This window comes from Frieseomelitta varia, unplaced genomic scaffold (assembly GCF_011392965.1).
Source record: "Frieseomelitta varia isolate USP_RPSP 00005682 unplaced genomic scaffold, Fvar_1.2 scaffold_372, whole genome shotgun sequence".
Lineage (NCBI taxonomy): Eukaryota > Metazoa > Arthropoda > Insecta > Hymenoptera > Apidae > Frieseomelitta > Frieseomelitta varia.
In genome coordinates this window covers 441,507-465,284 of record NW_025110115.1, presented here as the reverse complement: position 1 = coordinate 465,284, position 23,778 = coordinate 441,507, and the positions used below count along the sequence as shown (strand labels likewise).

At 32.0% G+C, this 23,778-nt stretch overlaps 5 protein-coding genes and 1 non-coding gene across 13 annotated transcripts in view; 3 read left to right on the top strand and 3 right to left on the bottom strand.

Moving 5' to 3' along the window:
* LOC122531078 (tyrosine kinase receptor Cad96Ca) overlaps positions 1–18,222 on the bottom strand; it is a 41,718-nt gene extending 23,496 nt beyond the window's left edge. The window contains exons 1-2 of one of the 2 annotated variants that reach the window (XM_043658662.1): positions 18,112–18,222; positions 13,528–13,686 (exon numbers count right to left, since the gene is read on the bottom strand). Coding sequence is in view for 1 of the 2 variants with exons in the window: in XM_043658661.1 (XP_043514596.1) it covers positions 10,290–10,344 (55 nt within the window). In the remaining variant the exon portion in view is untranslated. Of the gene's footprint in view, positions 1–10,289; positions 11,587–13,527; positions 13,687–18,111 lie in introns of those variants that run through there. The other variant, XM_043658661.1, reaches the window with a different exon arrangement.
* Positions 13,205–15,133, top strand: LOC122531094. Its single transcript, XM_043658683.1, is given in 5 exon segments — positions 13,205–13,388; positions 13,578–13,864; positions 13,954–14,197; positions 14,416–14,676; positions 14,678–15,133. Coding segments are annotated over 5 exon segments (1,335 nt in total). The 5' UTR covers positions 13,205–13,301.
* On the top strand, positions 15,593–17,141 carry LOC122531080. Its single transcript, XM_043658665.1, has 4 exons — positions 15,593–15,931; positions 16,051–16,369; positions 16,444–16,600; positions 16,676–17,141. The coding sequence occupies exons 1-4, from the start codon at positions 15,758–15,760 to the stop codon at positions 16,914–16,916; spliced, it is 891 nt and encodes a 296-aa protein (XP_043514600.1). The 5' UTR covers positions 15,593–15,757; the 3' UTR covers positions 16,917–17,141.
* Positions 16,772–21,597, top strand: LOC122531083 (leucine-rich melanocyte differentiation-associated protein). 2 transcript variants are annotated; one of them, XM_043658670.1, is made up of 5 exons: positions 16,772–16,893; positions 17,845–17,919; positions 18,011–18,238; positions 19,556–19,931; positions 20,392–21,597. In XM_043658670.1, the coding sequence occupies exons 2-5, from the start codon at positions 17,860–17,862 to the stop codon at positions 20,469–20,471; spliced, it is 744 nt and encodes a 247-aa protein (XP_043514605.1). In that variant the 5' UTR covers positions 16,772–16,893; positions 17,845–17,859; the 3' UTR covers positions 20,472–21,597. The 2 variants fall into 2 exon arrangements, with proteins under 2 accessions (XP_043514605.1, XP_043514604.1); XM_043658669.1 differs by lacking the exon at positions 16,772–16,893 and having other exon boundaries at positions 17,751–17,928.
* Trnap-agg lies at positions 17,657–17,728 on the bottom strand. Its single transcript has one exon. It is a non-coding gene; the product is annotated as a tRNA-Pro (tRNA).
* LOC122531077 overlaps positions 20,744–23,778 on the bottom strand; it is a 69,142-nt gene continuing 66,107 nt past the window's right edge. For all 6 annotated transcript variants that reach the window (XM_043658658.1, XM_043658654.1, XM_043658659.1 and 3 more), the window contains one exon: positions 20,744–23,612. In XM_043658658.1, coding sequence (XP_043514593.1) covers positions 23,458–23,612 — 155 coding nt within the window. In that variant the 3' untranslated portion in view covers positions 20,744–23,457. The remainder of the gene's footprint in view (positions 23,613–23,778) is intronic.

The following is a 23,778-nucleotide window of genomic DNA, read 5'->3' as shown; positions in this document are numbered from 1 at the left end:
TCCGGAGAACGAGCAGGCCATGCGATAGGACCTTCACGACCAATCCATTTATTTGCAAAGTGTTGATTTAAAAATTGCCTAACCACTCGGCTAAAATGCGGCGGAGCTCCATCATGTATAAACCGCATACCAAGTCTAATATTGACTTGGAACTTCCTCTAATATTTCGTGTAAACGCGTGCTCCAAAAATCAACGTACTTTGTGCCTGTTAGTTTCCCATCAAGAAAAAAAGGTCCAATTAAAAATTTATCAATTATTCCTGCCCATATGTTTAAACTAAACTGGTATTGATGTCTTGAATGCGCAATAACGTGTGGGTTTTCTTCATCCCAATTATGATTATTACGAAAATTGAATATACCATCCCTGGTAAAACTAGTTTGCTCTGTTTATAAAATTCATTATATCTCATAAACGAAGACAGATAGATAGGACATTTATTTATATGACATTTTTTTCATTATTTTTAGGCGTACAATCAGCTCTCGAAGTTGGTCCCAAGTTACGAAACACCCTGTATATATATGTAGCTTGAACAGCAAGGCTTGCTTTAAATCTTACTCCTAGATTCACAAGAGCTGTCCATCCTTCGTATTGCGTTCTCAGCGTTTTTCAAAGCGCACAAAATGCAAACTATATTGGCGTAATTTTCACTTCAGACGATTCAGCTTTATGTAAAGAAGGCAATGTGTATTAATGCTACTCTTCATCTATAATATAAAATTGTGAGAAGACCGAGTGAAAATATAAGTAAATGAGAAAAAGATTTCTTACGAGAATTTCTCAATAATTTTTCAATGGTTATTTGTACATTGCAAAAATCGATGTGAAACGTATCTGTTGCAGCGATTACAGGTGCTGGTCTTAGGTCTTAGTGACTCACGGAGAATGGCTAGATGTAAGTAACGCGAGACGCAACAGGATCTGAAAGTGAACTATTCGGTTTCCATCTTTCGTTTGAAACACTCGTAGAATTATCGACGATTTCTCATTTCTACGTAAAATTTCACCGCGACGCGTCAAGAAATTGATAACGAAGAATTATCAAATGTTATTCCAAATACATGCTCGATCAATTAAGAATTCCCTAATTTTATACTAAATTAATAAAATCCATAATAAATTTTACAATAAAATTGAAAGTGAAGAAATTTTGGAATAAAAACAATTTAACCTTCGTCTCACTGTTATCTGTTACTAAGCTGCGAATTTTTATCCAAATTTATATTATTATAAAATTATTATAAAATATATAATAATAATATTATTTATATAAAATATATAAAATTATTATAAAATATATAATAATATAGTTTAACATATATACTATATAATAATATAATTTAAATAATATAATATATATAATTTTTATGGAAATTTATATTATTAAAAATGTAAAATATATAACAATAATTATTATTATTAACAATTATTTTACATTCTGTATAATCTTACGCTTTAAAAGCTCTGCTGTTTTTCACAAACGTATATACAGTCGATATACCTAAAGAATTCAATTTTAATTCATTTCAACCATGTTAATGTTCGAAGGAAGGCTGAGGTAACCTTGTTTACGCCACAGGATAGATCCCCGGGAGAAAGTTGGCTCGGTCAAAACGAAAGGCACCATGATAATAACTAACCTGACTGTCTCGCAACGCGTAATATTAATTTCGTCGCGCCGCGTGAATATGGTCTAACAGGCAGAAAGCGAAGAGAGTTTATCTGTTGATCGAAGATTGGCCTTTCGAAATGATCGGTTTCGTGGGATCGACCAAGGTCGTGACGTCAACACGGGGGAACGTGTTCCCTTCCGGAAGCGGATACGTCCAAATGCTTACGAGGATTCGAAAGAGGCCGTGCGAGAGCCTTTTTCTTTTTCTTTTCTTTTTTTCTTTTGCCCCCACTCCTCCGGTTTTTTGCCTTTTGCTCGTCCGACGACTGCAGGGAACCGAACCGGAGAACTTTCACTTCGGTGAGGTCATCGTCGGTCCTTAAATATTCCTTAGCATGACGCTTCACTTTCATGCACGGCGACACGCACGAAAAATTCATTCGTGGGGCGGACGAGTTACGCGGCTCCATTTTGTTCATTCGACGAAGGAGTTACGTTAGAAAATGCGTTTGCAAACGCGTAACATGCGAACTGATATAAGAGACACGCGTCCCCCTTCAGGCGGAATTGGAAACGGGGAGAAAAGTTTCCAGTAAAAGAAATTTTAACCTGTCTGCGCTCGTGAAACCGCGAAACATATACCGGTGTCTGGATATAATGTTACGAGCGCGCGTATGGCCGTTGCAAGATCCGTTCAAGGCAGCCTAATTGAAAAGATTTCAAGGCTTTACGCTGCCGATCACCGGCAGGCTGCTGCCTTTTTAACGTGCCTTTCTTCTGTAAGAAATATCCCCACGTCTATGGAAATTCACGTCGAATTAAAACAGTTGATCTGTATTGGTTTCTTTATAAAACACACTTATTTCTATTCCACAAAGTGGATATTTCTTTTTTAAATCAAATCGTGTTAATAATTAATGTGGCTTATAATTAATAATTAATAGAGATGGAATTTAATACAATGTTGAAGCAAGATGAAGCGTTGCAGGCCGAACATAGCATATGAACATAGTTTTGTAGTATAATTAATAATGTGTAATAAATCAATTTAATTCTCGATTATAATTAACGTGTTATGTAACGAGTACATTATTTAAATGCAGTTTATGACACGATGTTGAGGCTAATTTTGCGAATATTTAATCTTGAAAGTACGCGAGTGAGTTATGATGACAATAATGTATGTGAAAATTTATGACTGCGTTTGTAAAGTATTTTATACTGAGTAAATTTATACTGATATTTATAATTCACAAATATTATTCATAATAAATGGATATTATATTATGAGTTAAGTAAATATCATAAATTTATAATTATGATATTATAATTAATTATCATTTATCGATGTTATATCATTATTGTTAGTATTTTATTTATTTAATATAGAAGTAATAAATTTTATTTTCAATATAGAATATATTTTATACTGTACAAAAATATAGTCAATTGTATGCTAGAAGAAATTTCATGAAATCAATGTGAAACAAGTATCGTCTGAATTACGGTGCACACAACAGTGCACGTCTTTCTCAGAGACCTGAATGCTAGCATAAGAACGAACCTTCCTAGTGGATCGTTGTATATTTATGTACATATAGTACTTACGCGCGTATCACATTTTATACTAAATGTAATTACTATTCAGTTACAATTTTTTCATATAAACAGAAAATGTGTTCTTAATATTATTTTAATGTCACTCTGATAATAATTTTTTAATAATTATCGAGATGCTTGTAACAAGAAGAAATGTTCATTCGTCATGTCTAATGTGAAAACCGTCAACTCTATCAAATTGTAACTTCGTGACGTTTATATCGTAATATAACTGTAAATATTCCTAATTAGTAATAATTTACATAAAAAATGTTAATCTCTACGAGGTTCAATTTTATTTCTTTTTCTGTTTGTAATTATATAAGCAATACAATTGCTTCATTTTGAAAAATAACATAGATATTGATAATAGGTAGATTAGATATGGGAAATTTTATACATAACTATATCTTCCGCTCTCCACGAGATGCAGTCTTATTTCTAATTATATTTAATTATCAAAATATCTCCCCGCTGCTATTTATTTCGACAAACGACGTAGAAATTTTAAATAAAAGAAAGTAAAATACTCTCTATACGTCTCATTATTAATAATAATTCTTTCGTTATCCTAATACGACGAAGAAAAAAAGGAAAAAGCCTCTGTGCTCGTAAAAAGTCTCATTGAATTCACTGAGTTACTTTTTAATCATCAATTAAAGTCGAAGAAATACCGCTACTTTTTATATATGCTACTAACTGTTCATTTATTCTTCGTGAATCATTTTTTTCTCTGAAGAATAACACGAAAGCTGATCCAAATTCTGCCTAATTCTACCATAAATCATTAAGAGACAACAAATTTAAAAAAAAAAAAATTATAACACTAAAACCTCGAAGAACCATCATTTGCAGTCGAGAAAGTATCAGCAAATTCCAGTGAAGTTCTATATTTATTATCATTCGCATTGTAACGAATCATGATCTACAATTATAATACAGAATACATAATAGCTCAATTGCAAAATTTAAATTCTACAAACAATATTCTGCAAAGAATATCGCACGTTCTACGTCATAAAATCATATTTTAGAACAAGATCCGAACCCGTGCCAGTATTTTCCTTCTTCGCTGGATATTAAACGCTGAAAAATTCAACGCTGAGAAAAGTTGAACGCTGGTAAAGGTAACGAGGCGATTCGAGGATAAAGCAAGGTTCGCGCAGACGACGATTATCGGTGAAGGTTGGATGCAAGTTCTTGTTTGGCGTCTGGCGACCCGATTATGTGGCCGGGCTGTTTTGAACGTTAATTCGAGTGTGTCCGGCTCGCCGGTTTTATTTTGTCGCGCGGCCACGTTCAACATTTGTCCGCTCGGATTCCACGGCGCTGAAAGAAGCGGTCGCGGCCTCAGCTCCGCGAAAGAAAACCGTTGCAACAAGCGACAGAAAAAGCGCGGAAAAGTCGTTCCCGGAACACATTCCTCGATTATCGATTAACGTACATGTTCGCGTTTTACCAGCCGGGGCATTCTTCTCGTCTAACGAACGAGCGCTCGTTTTATCGATGATACACAATGGATCGTTCTTTCGAAATTTCGAAGAGGTCGTGGAAATTTCTAAGAAGCTTCACAAATACTCGAAATTTTCTCTCGGACGTTGGAAGATGAACGCTTTCTAGGATTAACGATTCAGTTTGTTAAACGTTTTAAAAGAAATCTTTTAGTAGAGGGATTTTTCTTTTTCTTCTTTTTTTTTTTTTTTTTTTTTTTGAAGGGATCTTTCAGGCAAGGACAACGTGTCTCTAAATGGATTTAATCAGGTTTGAAAGACTGATCGAACCTGTGTTCGATTTTGAAATGCGAGATGACACAAAGTGGAATCTGACGAAAAAGTTGGGGAATTTCTGTCTTTTAGCAATTTTCTTTTTCGTAATTTAAAGCAGGAGTATTAGATAATAGAAAGAGATTGGAGAGAACGTCATTTTAATGAGCCTACACAGAATATATATTTAATAGATAAAATTTATAATAGATAATAAAAAATTTAAGTGATATTTAATAAAATAATATTAAATAAATATAATAATATTAATAAATAAATAGCATAATATTTAATAAATAAAATAATATTAATAAATAAATAACATAATATTTAATAAATAAAATAATATTAATAGATAGTAAATTTAAAATTTAAGTGATAATATTTAATAGATAAAATAATATTAATAGATAACATAATATTTAATAAATAAAATAATATTAATAAATAAATAACATAATATTTAATAAATAAAATAATATTAATAGAGAGTAAATTTAAAATTTAAGTGATAATATTTAATAGATAAAATAATATTTAATAAATAAAATAATATTAATAGATAATATAATATTTAATAGATAAATACAACTACAAAATTATTTATACGTAACAAACAGAATAAGAATATTTAATTTAGTAAATTATTAACTGTTCAATAAATACGTTCATTTCTAACAAAATTGATCTCAAATTCCCAAGGGCAATACATTTCTACCATTAATAACTAATTTAAACAAAAAGGAAGAAAGAAATTTTTCTTTCGTTCACTCTCATTTTCCTAGAGTCCAACGCGAAACTCCACTGAACGATACGCAAAAAAAAAAGAAAAAAGAACGTGAATTTCAATTTTCTCCAACGCGTAACGCGGAGCGTAAAGGAGTAGAATAAACGAAAACAGCAAAGAACTTGCTGGAAAAGAGAAAGAAAACTGCCCGAAGCGAAGGGGACGACCGAAACAAAAAGCACGTGCAATTGAAGGGAACAATGAAAGAGGGTAGGTGAGCAAGCGTGCGAAATAAACGAGAAAGAAAGCGAGGAGAGAACTTCCCTAACTTATTTATCGAACGAGCAACGCGCGTTTTCTTTTGACGGAAAACACGGACGCGGATACACCATAGAATGGCAATATTCATTTTACAGAGGCACACTCGCGAAAGTATTTGAACAGTTATACGTTTCATAGTACACGTTTATCACATAATCACGAACAGTCATACAGAAATACGTTTATGCCCATATTCCGTGTTTTACTGTGTTACAATTCTTTTGTGTACATGTTACAGGAAACGTTTCGAAATTCCATTGATACTATGAGAAGATAGATAGAATGTCGCGATTGTATTAGTATTACATTGGTAAAATTTGAAAATGTATATAGAAGCAAGAGAATTTAATGTACAATCTTCTTAAATATATAAGAAATGTTTAGAATGAATATTGAGATTCGTTCATAGTTGATTATTGAAATACTTTGACGATTTTCAATACATCAATCAATGTATATACGTGTGTTGCATTGAATTTTCAGGTTTGATTATATTAAGTAGTAAATTTGGAATAAGAATGTTTACGTGGATGTAAAAACTTAAAAAATACACAGTATGTACAATTACACTTAAACATGTAATAAAATAAACGTTAAAAATGTCATCAACACATAATGGATAATTAACTGTACAAATATTTTCATGATTCTTATCAAACGCATACTTGCACTAAATGCCCTGTTTCTATTTTCATATTTCAAATTTTACTGGTATAATCACAACGTTCCAATACCCTGTGCAATTCCAAAATATTACAATATAACGTACAATATATTGATAAACGAAATTTCTACAAATGCCAATTGGTTCAAAAGCAAAAAGTACAAAAGGAACTTTTGTAACTTAAACAGATGTGTATGTATATATTTCAATTTACGTGAAATTTTTTGATTGCACTCAAAGAACACGTTAAATGACAAAGTTTGACTTTTAACTTTACCCTCTGTGAACACATATATTCGTCTATCTATTAACGAAATCGGAACGTGTAAATTTCTTTGGATCGCAGCGCGGTTTATCCGGCCATCTCTTAGCATTCCTCGACTCCACGAGTCGTGCATCTTCGCAATCGTGTCGCAACTGTTATCGGTTATCGACTAACTGGCTGTTCTTTCTTTCACGGACATAAGTAACTAAGTACTCTGTACCTTCTGCCTCGGTCCCACGGAAGAGTGGGTTAAAAAAATTCTAGGTGCAGGTCTCTTTCACAAGTCCCGGCTTTCTATTTAACTCTGTTTGAACACGTACTGGGCTTCGCGTTGGACGATGAGAATTTTTCTTTTTTCTTTTTCTTCTCGAAAAATTTCAACCAATAAATTTTTTGCAACAAACAAAGTTTCAGCTGGCAAATTTTAAGACACGAGTTTCTCTTTCTTTTTAAGGAAGGAGAGAATCGTTTCTCTTTTCTTTTCAATTTTCAGCGAAAACTGTAGGTACGTTTATGAATATCTGATTGTTTCAATTTCGTGATGATTGCATGTGAATTTTTATTTGAATGGCAAAGTAATAAATAGAAGTAATATTTATTATCTTCTTATCAAATTGGCAAACTATAAATTTATTATATTAGTACATAAATGTTATCAAAATGTACAAATCGATGCTAAATAAGGGAAAACAATGTCAGCTACCGTTTTATGCAGTTAATAAAACATAATTAAAATAATCCACTTAAAACATAGCAATTATACACACACACACATTTTTCTGCAATTAAGTTGACGTTCCTAATAATTTTCCTATTAATTTAGAAGTACCTTTCTTATTAAATAACCCATAGATAAAGAATTTCATAGATACATTCGTATCAATTCTGTATACTGTCGTAATTAATTTTAAAATGTAATGTCTTATTAGATCATAAAATCTAGAATCATTACAGATCCTTTCGTACAGATCGTTCGTAATTTTATTATCCGCGACGAGTAACAACATGATTTAATCGATGTTATTCATCGATATCATTTTTTAGAAGTGTCAAAAAGATGCTCACAATTGCGTGACAAACTTGAAATTATCGTTCGTTGTACCAAAAATGGTTTCGCGTGAATTGCACCATTTCGGTACAACTTTAATATTTCATTCTTTTTTTTTTTTTTTAAGTTACGAAACAGAGCGCAATTTCTTAATTTATACAACTTTGACACGTTTCTTCTTTCATTGTATGGACGCCGTTGCTCTATTGTATAGTCGAACCGATTACCGTTACTTTTTACAGTAATCAACATTATTGCAAACGTTCTTTCGATGAATTTTTATACCACGTCGCGAATAAACCTTCCTCCATTTCACATTTCCTCGTTTTCTCAATTTACGTTTCTCGTCCCGTTTATTCCCTGTAATCGTTACCTAAATTCATTACTTCTTCACCTTTGCTGCGTTTTCGATCGAAACGCGCCATAACATACCATTAAACCACAATTCACCTACTGAACAGCCACAGCTTCGCGTTAATCACGAAGTCTTTGTTTCGAGATAGCGATCAAGCAAGAACCGTGATACGAGATTGTCGACGAAGATTATTATCGAACATTAATTGTACGAAACAATCACGTCGAACAAAACCAGCTACAACAACTGTACGTCAAATTACATTTAACTCGCTGAGTTGACCTTCGTTTGAAAGCCTACGTCTTCCGACTTTTCTCGAAAACTAAGTAAGGTCAAATGGAAGAAAGAAGAAAATGGCGGAAGAGAGAAAAGAAGAAGTCACTAGAACACAAACGGACAGATGATTTAAGCAACTTTCACCTGTGTTCTTCGTCGGTCTAAGTCATTCGGTGTAGATTCGTTCGCAAGCAAATCCAACGTTGCTAACTAATACTCGTCGTCGCGGCTGGAAAATCCGTGTTTAAATCGGTAAATCATAGACTTGGATTCCGCGACAGGCTCGAGCATTCAAATTAATCTGCCGCGCGCGTTACCGATCTCCTTTCTATCTTATTCAACGCGGCCGACACGCTTGATGACGATTTTTGCAAGCTTCGCAACGTTTGTCTTTTTTCCTTTTTCTTTCTTCGCGATGTCGATGTCGAAGAGAAAGGAATCGCTCGCAACAGGCGCAGAATCTGTTGTCGTGTGTCGGAGACGGCAACTTAATGCAACGCGAAAGGAATGTCGCGTAGGTGCAACGTGTCTACTTGGATAAATACCTCGTTGGCTAAGTACAATGCGAATGTAAGTGGAATGTTACATTTGAAATCCACTTGAGGACATAAAGTGTCTTATTTTTTTTTTAGCGCGATGTCGGAACCTCTTAAGAAAGGTAAAGCTGCGAAATTTTTTTCAATATTCCGATAACTGTATGAAAACTTAGAAATTACTCCAATTTACGCAACAGTATTAATTGCAAAAGAAATAAAATAAATTACGAAAGCTGCAAGTTTCTCAATAGAAACGATTCAACGAGCTCGATAATGGCTGTCATTGAATATTACGAGACATCATCGACACGATAGATTTGCCGCAGTTCTCAAGATAACATGACAACTCACATTTGTATTATTTTACAATATGCCAATATTCTGTGGCATACATTATAATGTGCTGTTTCAGGTCGCAATATTCACCGGAACAACAGGTGAGAAATTCTATTATAACTTGCTGTAGCAAATGTATTGCATATGGCAACAATTCGTATGAGTACGTTATTCTGTTTATTACATATCATAAAATGCACGGTAAAATTGCAAATACGTGACAATATAAATAAATAAATAAATAAATTAATTAATTAATTAGTCAATTCCATTACTTTACTTTCAACAATTTATATGTGCTGCATATTTATAACGTACATAATAGATAATAATTTTTTGTGATAGATGATTTTTTTTCACAATTTCATCTAAAATTATCACAGCATTTTAATAATGAAACAGTGCCAAGTTAAGTCGTCAATCGTTTGTTTGTTGAATTTATTCCTCTACATTCTGATTTCGCGCTTGTTTGAAGCATGCATCGGAAGAAGTCTTCTCGACGCTTTCTCCGGGATATATTAGAAAGTACAGACTACAAGACCGTGGCTGAAAAACGACTAAATACCATATAGAACTGGTATACAAAATATTTCTCGAAATTTGGAATGATCAGTGCATCGTCAGTAAAATCGAATTAACATGAAGTATCCTCAATTTGTTCTACGTGTTTAACAACTTAATTCGAAATTCAATAGAAATATAATTCAATATAAATTTGCGTAATCATCAGTTGAAATACATCATTCACGTAAAATGAAAAAAGAAAAGGAAAAGATCTCTTACCGACTCCGTTCCACAGGCATAGCGCCGCAACAACGATGGTCAATCTGGCAAACATCGCGCTACCATTGGTCTACGATATAGTGTAATGTCAACGGAATTGCATTCGACTTGCCGATACGTGGTTCGATGTGCTCGAACCGAGCCACGGTAAATCGAAACACTTTGACAGTCAGTTCCTTCGATGACATCTATCGAACGGTTGTACGACCGATCGCATCTATGCGAGTACGCATCTGTCATTCGTGCAAACGCGCATCTGTTATTCTTTTATGCGGTGATCCGTCGACGTCTTCATATCTGGCGTCGATCGGTAAACACGATGTGAAAACAATCGCAGATGTTGCATGCACAATATTCCTCGAATATTTGCAATAGTCCTCCTCCTTCTCCTCTTCTTTTTTCCCACCAGTATCACACGTAATACACGCGCGATTCTACGATAGAATCGAAGCTAGAAAATATCGAGCGTGAAAAATTCTAAATTTAGACGGCACGGCTGATCGCATCGGGTGGAAAACACCAGGCTTGAAAGTTTCATTCAAGTCAGAATCGGCGCGCTTGGTGTCTGTTGACCGGTCGGAGCACGCAAAGCAGCCATCGACTTTCTCTCGAGTCGGATAATTAACCGGCACAGGTTTTTAGAACGACCACGGCGATACACCGATTGGGAATGCACCGAACGCGGCGGCTGGCGAACCGTCGCCGACGTGAATTTCGAAAAACGCTCGGAATCTATCGGCCTCGATCGGTTCAGCCGTATTAGGCAACTCCAACATCGCCTCCAAACTCATCACGACTCTCCTCCCTCCGCCTTAACGCCAGACGTTATTACACTACTGTCAATCGGTTTCTCGATCACTTTTCACTGATTCGCGACTCGGGAGAGAGAACTGACAAGTTCGTCTGGCTGGATCATTGACCCGAATTTGGGGAACCGATCTCGCGCATCTTTCAGGTGAAATTGATCGCGTCCCTAGAGCCTCTCGACTCCGCAACGACGCCGCTCACGAATCAAACTGACTCTACCTGCGGCGCGACGCGATCTGTTCGCGAGTGCCGCGGCAGCCATGCCGATCAAACCGAAAGAACGTGTGCCATTGGCGTAGAGATCCGAGGATCGTGTATAATACACCTTCACGCCACGATCTTGATCGATTCTTAATCGAATAATTCAACTGATTTTTGGCCCAGAGACGAAGACTGGATCACCAATATTTTCATTCAGCATTTCATTTTGCAGCGATTCAACGAAGGGCTGACTGAAAGGGCTTCTTACTCGTACGTGACAACTAAAATAATTTGAAAAAGACGATTGTTTATATAACTCGACAGAATGATAATCTACAAATCTAATTGATAAAGTGACAAACCTGAAATTGATCCAACGCTTATCGTCTGAGGATTCTTTTTATTCCTGTTTATTGCTTTTACGTTTAGAGAAAAGTTATTCTTTTTGTGAACTTTTTAGAATTTAAAGTGGGATTGTAAGTTCATTGCTTTTTTTTTTTTTTTTTTATTTTATTTTTTTTTTTTTTTTTTTTTTTGTTAAGTTGTGGAAGTATATAATTGATAGATTGAGATGGGAGATAATTTATTTGAAGCGATATTGATTTCTTTGAAATTTTTTTAAGTTTTGTGTAAAGCTACGCTTCTGATTTACTGTCAGTCCTGTAGAATGTGAGAAAATCTCATTGGTCAACTTGTCTCCAGATTCTACGAAATATACGTGCTATATATGTGTTTAATAAGTACTTTGAGAAATTAGAATTAATTTGAAGAAAACATATCTTTTACTTATGATGTAAAAAATTTGAGTTTAATAAATTTATTACATAAATTGTATACATGTGCGTAAAAAAGTGAAGAATAATTTATTATTTATGAATTTTTACATTTAAAAGTTTGTAAAGTATATGTAATAAATATGCTCCTGTATTAAACAATAAAATCTCTTAATGGAGTTCGATTCGAATCTAATTGTTGTATACCCCGTGTTAATTATGAAGCAAAAAATTCTATTTATTTAATAAGAAAAAATAAATTTGGTTATTGCTAGATTTATTTAAAAAATATCTTTTTTTCTAAATAACAATGAATATTTTAATGTAAATATCTACTTAACTTTTCTATATATTTTTTAAAATTTTGCTATTATTTGAACATACACAATCTCCTTTAAAAGCAAATTGTTCGCTTAGTTGTGACTTCGTATCTCCACTATTTTGTCTATAAGATCTGCTCCGAGCTAAGGCTGTTAGTATACTAAATAAGCTTTCTCCATCTTATTCGCAAAGACAAACTAGTCATAGAAACAAAGACAGTCAATAATTCCTGGAAACCTGGAAGTCATGTACTCATACTTAGATAGTTGCAGGAATAACGCCCCGAATCTATCATAGCTGAGGAGGCACTGTTGTACTTTCACTTGCTTATTTCTTTCTTAAAATTTATAACATATTTGATTAATTTCATAGTTTTATCTTTAAATTTCACATATCTAATCTAGAGTAATATATTTCTTTAATAACAAATTTATTAATATATATGATAAATATCTTAAATGGCTATATTTTTTAAAACATGTTATATTTTCTGTCATAAGTAATATTTAAGAGATTTTAAGATTTAAGATATCGTTCTGTATATCAATAAATCAAAGAATACGTACAATATTATATATCTATCTGTTATCACAAAATCGATTAAATAAAATATTGAATTATTGTCAGATATCAAAATGTTACATATTTTTTAAAAATACTTTTTCCATCCCTTCAGTGAAACATCTTTTGAATAATATTCTACTTCCTCTTTCGCTTTTTATTAAACAAAATATACGACGGATTTAAATAAGATAATTTCCCCGTCGTGATATGGATGAATATAGCAATTATATCCTCAATTCTGTGAAAAATATGATTTTATTTTGTTATACATTTTGAATGATATAAACGTAACCTTCGGGCGTTAAAATCTCAAAATTAATTGGTAACTTTGAGATTTTGTAATGTAATGGACGTTTCTAAAAATCGACAGAGATACAAACATTATACATGCCTGTGCTTTTCAGTAATGGGACAAAGAAGATTTAGAGTTTCGGTAATTTATAAAGCTACTTTTATTATGTGTTGTGATCAAGTTATTGTCATTTAATTATCTATATATGTAGTTGTTTTATTCTAAATTGTTGTATTAAATTTTTTTATATTATAAATATAAAGTATTAGTATAAAATTACCTCTAAATAATTCAAAAATTATTGGATAATTCAACAATCATCACTTTGAGATGGGTGTCCTTATTGCTCCTCCGGAAGCAGGAGATGCGTCAATTAACATCATACCACAAATGAAGAAATATTCTGCTATTCCTGGAAAATCTTCTAAGAGTTTGGTTCCTGCAGTGTCAGAAAGAAATGTTACTAATCGAAGTGCTTTAATGATTGCATCCAACTATGATTCTACCAATAATATAAACAAAGATACACATAGACACACAGTTTTAATGGATGATAATATGTTTGATAAGATGAGCAATTCTACAATTCATAATAGTTGTCAATTCCCTTACTACAGGTTACACTTACTGTTTTATTTCATTATGTAAAATTTTATGACACAGATTTTACATTTTACTTGAATTGTTAGATATCTATTTTTTGTAGGAGTAATAAAAGCGATAAATGTGCTGATGCAGTTTTGGTAAAAGACATAGGTGTATCATGTAAGCTTCTAAATCAAAATACCTCTAAAATGAGTCTTCCTGAAACAAGAATTCTTGTTAAGCATCTAAAAAAAGAATATAATGATTTGACTAGCATTACAAATAAAATAACAGCATACACAAAAGACATATTGAGCCATTTATCAAAGAAAAATCAAAGAAAGCACCCGCTTCTTAAAGATTTGGTATTTAATTTGTGAATAATTTGTTACATAATCTATAATTACTATGATGAATTTGGTATACATTAAATCTTTATATAACCAATGTTTGCATGTAACTAACTTTATACTACTTTCTTTATAAATACTACTTTCTTTATAAGTGAAAACTGAATGTTATTTAGAAGTGAAAGTTCAATTTATATGAAATACAAAAATTTATGTTTTATTATATTCTATAGATAGCTTCAAAACATGCAATAGCATCTCAGTATGTGGACACCAAAGGTAATCTCTGTTTGAAATTGAGACTTTTTAATAATGCTGAGACTCAATGCACTGCTCAGCAAGTTGTTGAGGATTCTGATAATATACTGTGCAAAAGTGAATATGTTACAAAGGAATCCCACAGTAAAAATTGTAAATATTACAATTATCTTATACCAAATTTAAACAAAAACAAAAATTTGTTTAATTTAATTAAAACTACATGCAATATATACATATATAGCAAAAAATCAAATGTTAGATAAAAATGTGGCAAAACGTGAAGATAATAGTAACATAAAATCGAAACATGAAAAAGATAGCCAAACTTTAACTAATAAAAAAAACGCGGAAACAAGTACTCCAAATTCAACGTCGTCCAGTATTTCTTCAATTTATAATTATCTAACGATGAGGAAGAAAAAAACATCAAACGAATCCTTAAACACCAAATATGTAACATTCAATGACGTACATAAAAATAACAAATTAAGAAAAATCAATAATAATAAAGATTGCATGCATCAGTTAGAATTCAAAAGACATTGCCCGGCAATATTTACTAATTGGAAAGAAATTTCAAACTCGAAACAGTCTAAAAATAAATCATTATCCACTTTTTCTACTGAAGCGCAGCAAACGGTTGGTTTAATAATATATGTATATGCTTTGAAGACAAAATTTATACTGTGATTGTAATCATTACTTTCTGATTACAGGAAGATACAAAAAAGAAAATTTTACAAAAAGAACTTCCCAATTGTAATACAATTAAAAATATACCCAACACAAAGTTTCACACAGTCAATATTCGAATTGTTAAGAAAAGTAAAGAAGATACGTAATTTCTTTTTATCTTTTATGTTTCAATATTTGTTCGTATGTAATAAATATTTTTATACCATTTCAAATTTATTGCACTTCCTTTGAATTTAATAATTTTAATTAATTTCCACTTATTTTTACACTTGCAAATTTTTATTAATTGGAGTATTTTTTTTTTCGATTTTCGTTCATACGAGTATCGATATTTTGCAAATCGATAGTTTGATTTGTCTAGTGGTATTTAAATTTAATCAAATAAAAAAAAAACATATCAAAGTTTATATGTATATAAAACATATCAAAGTATTTGTATGTGTATAAAATGTATATTATCAAAAACTTTTATCACAGAAGAATTAATTAATTAATTTAGAAGAAACTGAAACATAACCAATATAGGTTATGTTTCTCACTGTCAAGAGCTTATAATTTGTGTCATAAATTCTTCTGAAATAAATCTTTTTATCACTATATTTAATAAAAGCAAAGAACATGATTTCTGATGAATGTAAACAACGTCGTACGTGGAATAACATAAAAATAAATAATGATACTTATATGGTTTCTGTTACCCAGGAAGATGACACAATTAAAGTTTTTTTAACTAATCTTATTGAAATATGGATGGATACACTGACAAAAGAAATTATTTTAGACAGATGTCGGGTAATTAACTACAATGAGTATTTTATAGTATTTTATAGGTTCTAAGTAATTTTGATGTAACATTTATTACAAAACTTCCAGCTATAATGAACTAAATTCAATTTGATTGTTCTTTTCAGAAATTGAATCCACTTTTAAATATTGAGGATCTTAACTATTACAATGTTATATTAAACATTTTGAACAATATGCCAAGAAACATTATCAATGCATCTGTGGAACATATAAAGTTACGAGCTGAAATAGATGGTGGTACGATGAAATTTGATGTAAATTTAACCAAAGGAACATCTCAAGATTTTTGGGAAATTATAACTAAGCCTCTATGTATATCGTCAATGGAAATTAGTCGTCAGCATAAATTTCTTTTAGATTTAGTGAAAAGGAAGGATGAAGAAATTTCTGAATACAAAGTAGAAGGAGCAGAGTTAATAAGAAGTGTGTTTCTTTTATCATATATTAAAAATACTATTTTAATGATATAAGATTTCATGCTTCATTGTTTGATACAGAGCATATTGAAACAAAATGTTTTAAAGAGGAGCAACTTAAAATAACAATTCTTGATCCAAATATTATTGATTGTACAAATATATTCCAAAGTGCGATGAATTTTTATAATGAATTTACTTTATATGAATATAATAAAACTTCTACAGAATCTACAAGGTATTAATAAAACATTATTTAACATTAATTATAGAAAATGTAATAAAAATTTATATAATTTATAATATACTACAGCAGCAATAACGATGACACGCAGGAAATGGTGCAAAATAGATTTGTTCAGAATGATAGTAAAAATATATGTAATTCTGATACTACTGTGCAAAGAATCACAGAATCTGTATATTCAGAAAATAAAAAGCAAAACAAAGATACAACTAGCAAGAAAGTAACCACTAATAAAATTGGAACTGCAAATATATCATACAGACCGCCCAAAAAGTTAAAAAAAGGTTTGAATGAACCTATATTATAAAATATAATATCTAAAACTTATAAAAAGAGAATAATTGAAATATGTATAATATCCAGAGAAAAAGGTATTCGATAAAAATTATTGAAATACTTTTTCTTCCTACGTTTATTAATCTAAATAGTAATTAAAGCAAAACTTTACTTTAGCTACTAATTATAGTGAAATTGTAGATATACATATTTGATATACTTATATATATATATATATATATATATAATATAAAGCGCAATTATTGAATTAATATTTTGATTAATACTATTTTACTAATATTAAAAATACTAGAATATGCTTAGATATTATTTTAATGGTATTTATTTTTAAAAAATATTAATTGACGATATTAATATATCATCAGCTTTTTTATATGAAATTGCGAGAACAGTTCAAAATAATAAAATATGTTTTATCTTCTTTTACTTTTTATTTTGAATTTTATGTTTGAGCTTTTTCTCTGGATATTGCTCCAAACGTACATATATTTGTAAATTTATTATTTTAGTGAGAAATTGTACGTGGAACATAAATTGTATCATATAAAAAAAATGATTATTTTTTTTATATAATATTTATATGAAAAAGAAACACATAGATATGAACTACTACTTGTTATCTATTTCCTACATTCCATCGTTTATTGTTTATTATTTATTCATTATGTTAAAAACGGTTATATTAAAATATTTAGCAGCGTTACAAATAAAAAAAATGAAATTTTAAATAATACTTTAAAAAATTTCACCGGGCTCGTCCGGGATTTGAACCCGGGACCTCTCGCACCCTAAGCGAGAATCATACCCCTAGACCAACGAGCCGTATTGTGAAGTATTTTCTTTAGTAGAAATATCTTCCGTAATGGCGGCAACACTGTCAATTTAAAGTATTATCATTCTTATTGTTTAATGATCATTTCTCATCGTACATGGTATAGTACTTTGCGTGCAAGATGGCGGAACGGAGCCAGCGAGACTTTAACAGGAGTGCATTGACAGTGCGAGGTCGACGGGTAAATAATATATATTATTATCAACATACAATTTTAATGGACTTTGGATTGTTCTTTGTGCAAACTGTTGCACGTGGTTTTAATAATTCAGGCTTGGTACACGGGACAACGAGCAGAAAAGATACCCGAGGGGTTAGTGGGTGTCGTTGGTAATGATTGCATGGGTTTAGATCTGTCTTATAACGAACTAACCTCTATCAGCGCTGTTAAATACTTCCAAAGTCTCCAGGAGTTGATACTCGACAACAATAAACTGCGGGACCTCAGAACATTACCGTATATGCCAACTTTGACCACACTCAGTTTGAACAATAACAAGGTTTGTTTTTTGCTATACCACTATTTCAATGTATTAAAATTATCACTAACGGGGTGATCATGCATTATTTGACGTTGTATATTGTTAACAAATTTATAAATTAAATGACTTTTAATAATTTTTCAATTACGATATTTTACTTTGTATTAAATCAGTCAATTATTTAGTATATGTATGCCACTTGTTACTGTGTTATATCACCTTCTTTGCAGAGTACATTAATTAGCACACAAGTGTCTACATACATAATTATTGAACGATTAAATCATTAGTTAATGTTCTTTCAATCCCGTGGAATTGGAAGAACAATTATTTTCTCGGTTCTTTATTTCACTAAAATTTCATTTCGAAATATACGCTTAAATACATTTTAGTATAATGCTGTTAAGTGTTATCGTTATCTTATGCCGATAGATTTATCTTCCGCTGTATTTAAATGTTATAAAGTTTCTATTTATAGTGACAATCTGCGTGGTCTCTTTTATTAACTTTTTTTTTTCTTTTTATAAAAAAAGCAAAAATTCTAAATTGAAATTAAAAATGAAGAAAGGTTTACCAAACTTTGTTAATTTATTTTGATAGATTTGATCATTATGAAAGTACAGATATACTGAATAGAAGCATTATTAGTCAATCCAACATTAATCTTTTCGAATCTTCTGTGATATCGTATCACTCGCGAATGATTTTGATAAATGAACAGTCCAAAAACACGCACGATATATTTGTTCTTGTTAACGCTAAGAAAATAACGAAGATTAAAAATGAGCTAATGTTGCGCATATTGCTTGATTTTGGCACAAGTATTGCAATGATTATTCGAAGGAGGTGAAATAAAATGTTTGCCTTCGTCGTTGAGTTAACTGTACTCGCCGCGATTGGGAAACTTGTGAAGGAACAGCTTATGAGTTATTCATCTCGATTAAAATTCCAAACGTGCATCGATGATACACTTTTGGTATCTTATATCATCGAGAATGCGAATCGGTTCGATGACATTTATATCGTTCATCTTTCGTTTATCGTCGTAAATAAGAGACGGTGATGTATAATCAGGGCGCGAATTTGCATATTTTCATCAGTAACGGTATTAAACTTTTTGTTTGCTTAAACGATGTAATTATAAATAATAATTGAATCGATTAATTGGAAAGTTTTTCTATGTTATTACACGATTGTATTATTTTAAATGATGTTACATCATGAAATATATAATTATAATTTACATTTAGAAGTCTGGATATGAAATATATTTTGTTCTGCGATTATGAAATATATCGATGATAAGTTTATAATAAAAAATAAATAATTGTTTAGATAACAGATATAGATATCGCGTTGAAAAGGATACAGGAGTGTTGTCCGAACGTGGTGTACATAAGCCTGCTCGGCAATCCAGGATGTCCCGATCAGTTGACCAATCCAACGTCAACCGACGACGAAGATTATAATCGTTACAGATTATACGCGATATACGTACTACCCCCGACTCTTCGTTTTCTTGATTCGCGATTTATTACGCGACAAGAACGGAATGACGCTGAAAGACGAGGAAAATACTCAAGGACTGTGAAATTTGTCCCAGAATTGTCAAAATTCGTTCAAAACCCGATGGATAAATTCGATGATTATTTCTTTAACATTAATTATACACCTTTACCAACGTCAATTCGTGATCCTCTTGATCACAAAGGTACGATTTTCATACTTTATTATCAGCATTTTATTACTCTTGCGACTCTGTTTTCTTCTGTAGAAGAATTACTCCAATAAAGTTGAATAATGATATCGTATTGTTAACGTTTTGAGTATGTATGTACTGTATAATATTGAATATTTATTGTATAATATCTGACAATGTAGAATCAATTTAATGTTAATATCAAAGATAATTGTTTGAGTCGCTATAGTATTATATTGTTAGTAAATCAATCAGAAATCCTGATTAGGAAATTAAGTTTTAAATAAAATAGATATTTAACACTCTTCACGAAATATTAAATACAGCGTCATTATTTAATTTCAATCTATAAAAACACTTTTATCATCAATGAACCAAATATTCCAGTAGAATTAAATTTACCTTGTCTTAATTGTATATATGAAATTAATTTGTGCAAAATTGCTTCAACGACAATATTTTTCTGTTCTAGGAGCATTTGGCAAATGCAAACATCGATATTCAGGAAAGAATTCGGAAGGGAATCGATTTATTTCGAATAACGATCTTTGAACATAGATTAAGTCGAGTATCTTCGCAATGTAGGCCACGATCGATATTCTCCCAACAAATGATAAAAACCAGTAATCCAGGCTCGTAGAACAGGTACTGAGTGAAACAATGCACAAATCTTTTTTTACTTTCTCGACACTTTTTTTCCCTCTTTGTTTTATTACGAAAAATCTCATCTACGTGCCTGACGTCGCGTTTGTTCGAATTTATATCTCATAGTTGTTAATTCTTTTTTTATCTATCTACATATATTGAATAAAATATAGAATTCATTATGAGTAAACGTACAAAATTTTATTATCACGTACACTGATGAGTGGCATATAAATAAATGTCCAAGTAATATCTCTATTTTCGTTCGAATCGAACGATCCAATTCGAGTGTTACGCGACAGTCTGAGAACGGAAACAGAAAACGCGCGCGCGTGTCATGAATTCCAACACCTCGGTTCTTTTCTTCCTGCTCATCAACTTTATTATCATAATTTAATGTTATTGGTCCTTAAACGTACACAACATAGTCTCGCAACAATACTTTCTACACGCAACAAACTCGGCTTTCTCCGCGAACAAACACAGCTCATCGAATCTCTGAAACTCTCGTTTCGCATTGACAAATTTTTCCTAATCGATCGGTCCGCTGACACGCGTTTTTAAGAGAAGAACTTACGTCGAAGGCAGTAATTTAAAATACTCTCGATTGTTAACCCTGTATTTAGGAAGAACCTTACGGATAAGTACACGATCCATGTTACGCTCTATACTTGCCTATATGAAATAAACCGGAAACTCGGCGTTGTAATAATTAATTAAATACGATTACGTCAGCCTTTCGATTCGTTCCGGATGTAGTTAATACTTACTCGAGTACTGCTATATTCCTAGAATGAAGTGTTCACGGATCAGTGTTTCTTACATACATTTATGTATTATCGCAAGCGCATCCTCTACTCGCGTACGCTTCTTTCTTACGAAACACTGGTTTTCTTTTCGTTTTACTCAATCCAAGACTTCCATCCGTTGACGAATAACCGGTTCAAAGCCCCATGGCCTATCATATATTGTGTATCCCTACGTATATGTATAAATATAACATTTATATGAATATATTTCTATAGAATAGGAACCGGTCATATTTAATTCCTTAAATACACCGTTCCATCCGGTCTGGCTGTATTCAGCGCAAGAAATCGTTTCGAGTATTGTACACACTGGAAGCATCTTTCTCTTTAAGAAAGGGAAGTGTTTACAATGCAAGCCACGTTCCAAACGATGGAACTTTTTATCCTTGAATTAATTGTCAAGTAAAATATACTTCATAAAATATATATGTATATATATATATCATTTATCATTTGTGTTTCTTCTTTTCGTTCGCTGAAAGATAGGACTATTAAATTGTATTGTTGCGATCGACGAATCGTTTCCCAAAAATGTGCACGTTTGGAACGAGGCCGTGTTAACCCCAAGTTCTGTATCCTACTATCGCGAATAATAATATACTTGGCCACGAAGAACGTTCGTGCACGACGAATACTCGACAGTCATCACGTCTCGCTATTGGACGGATGTCCGCGTTTAAAAAAGTTTTGCTCCGCTATCGTCTAACGTCAAATTCTTATCCAACGTGTAGAGAACGGGACACGTCGTTTCCACGGTATTGCACGAATTTTGCGCGTCTATAATCTTACTTGCTTTGTAAGAATATATACTATGTACGCAAACACGAAATGGACGATTAAAAAATGAACGAAGAAAAGGTAACAAAGATAACGAAGAAGACATGCAAGGATACAATGATAGAAAAACAAAGAAAAATTACTCGAAGAATATCGTATATCGTATATCGATTTTTCATACAACAATTCAAAAATAGAGAGAAAGAACGTGATTCCAAACAATACCTACGAAATAATGTACTCGAAAGCAAACGAAAACTGCAAACTAAAATTCCAACTAACGTGCAGTTACGCTCATTTACAAATTAAACTGGACGTAATGGTAAGTAGATATTAATTTTAGAATCAGGATTAGATTACTTAGGGCATTTCAAAGGCCAATATTTCGTAACGACCACTGTCGGTTCCTTTAGAGCCTAAATTGTAATAACAAGGTGTTCACAGATTTACTAGCCAGCATTTTTCTCATAAACGATAAATATGAGAAAAAATGAAAGAGGGGGAAAACAGGTCTTTCTAAGCAATATGGTGGTGTATGAAAATTTTTTGTATTTGCACCATTTTTTTAAAATGGAGATGAACTTTCATTTTTTAAATAAAATGCTACGTACTTTTTTTTTACATGATACAAAAACGATGACCAACGACGTACCACATAATGATCTTCAGTGTTACACAAGATCAAAGTTAAAAATGAAAGAAAATTTTTAAATGTTTCGTGCTATTTTATTGATACACAAGAAATGTATTCATAAAATATTCGTACTTCTTCTCTTCTTTCTTATCTCGTGTGAAATTTTATTGAGTTTATCTTGAGTTATATAACTTTTATATAACATAAAAAAATATGTTAGCATTTTATTTTAAAAAATTAAAAGTCTAAGAAGAAGGTGTCATCTTCATTTCTAAAAAGATAACACAAATGTAAAAGAATTAAAAAAAAAAAAAACTCTTTTCTCTTCCGTACATACTCGTTTACGAGGAAAACGCTGTAAATCTGCGAACACCCTGTAGACTGTGCCCTGTAAAGAGGATACAACGCCTTCGTATCGGTCTCGAAGGCACTGATTATTTTCTCGCCTTTCTTTCTTCTTCTTCTTTCGAAAATCGTAATTCCGAAATTAATCAACGTGTGGTCCGCTGTTGTATACTGTCACGTATGTATGTATGTACATGATACGTATGCGTGTGTTTAAGTTAAACTAGGCCGAAGCGTTTCGAGCTTCGTTGATACGGAGACGTGCAATGTTCGCGATCGAACGGTGTCTTTAGCTTAAGCACGAAGGAAATCACTAAGACGAGAAGGCTTAGGGTGCGCTGTTCTTCCCGTGATTATGCAGGTTTGGCCTCAACGTCACAGCGCCCTCGACCCAGAAGTTGGGCCTTTCGAGCATGCTTTGCCAAAGCGATAGCTCTCGACCGGTTGCGTCCATCCAGTCCACTGGTTTCCCGTAGTGTTTTCCTTCGAAAGATTAATTAATTTGTTTTATACATTGACCGAAAAGTTCCCATGGCAATATCGTGAACGAAGAACAAGGTAGATTTTAAACATTGTTGACTTTCACAAATAAATTCATTCGTAAAAGTGTTAGATTATCTCAAGTTTTCTAAATAAAATATGTGACCTT

Excerpts from the sequence above, each read along its gene's own strand:
- LOC122531083 (XM_043658669.1), top strand. The coding sequence starts at position 17,860 with ATGGCGGAACGGAGCCAGCGAGACTTTAACAGGAGTGCATTGACAGTG. Across the intron at positions 17,929-18,010 it reads GAGGTCGACGGGTAAATAAT|GCTTGGTACACGGGACAACG; the intron begins ATATATTATTAT and ends TTAATAATTCAG. Across the intron at positions 18,239-19,555 it reads TCAGTTTGAACAATAACAAG|ATAACAGATATAGATATCGC; the intron begins GTTTGTTTTTTG and ends ATAATTGTTTAG.
- LOC122531080 (XM_043658665.1), top strand. The coding sequence starts at position 15,758 with ATGATTTCTGATGAATGTAAACAACGTCGTACGTGGAATAACATAAAA. Across the intron at positions 15,932-16,050 it reads TTATTTTAGACAGATGTCGG|AAATTGAATCCACTTTTAAA; the intron begins GTAATTAACTAC and ends TGTTCTTTTCAG. Across the intron at positions 16,370-16,443 it reads AGGAGCAGAGTTAATAAGAA|AGCATATTGAAACAAAATGT; the intron begins GTGTGTTTCTTT and ends TGTTTGATACAG.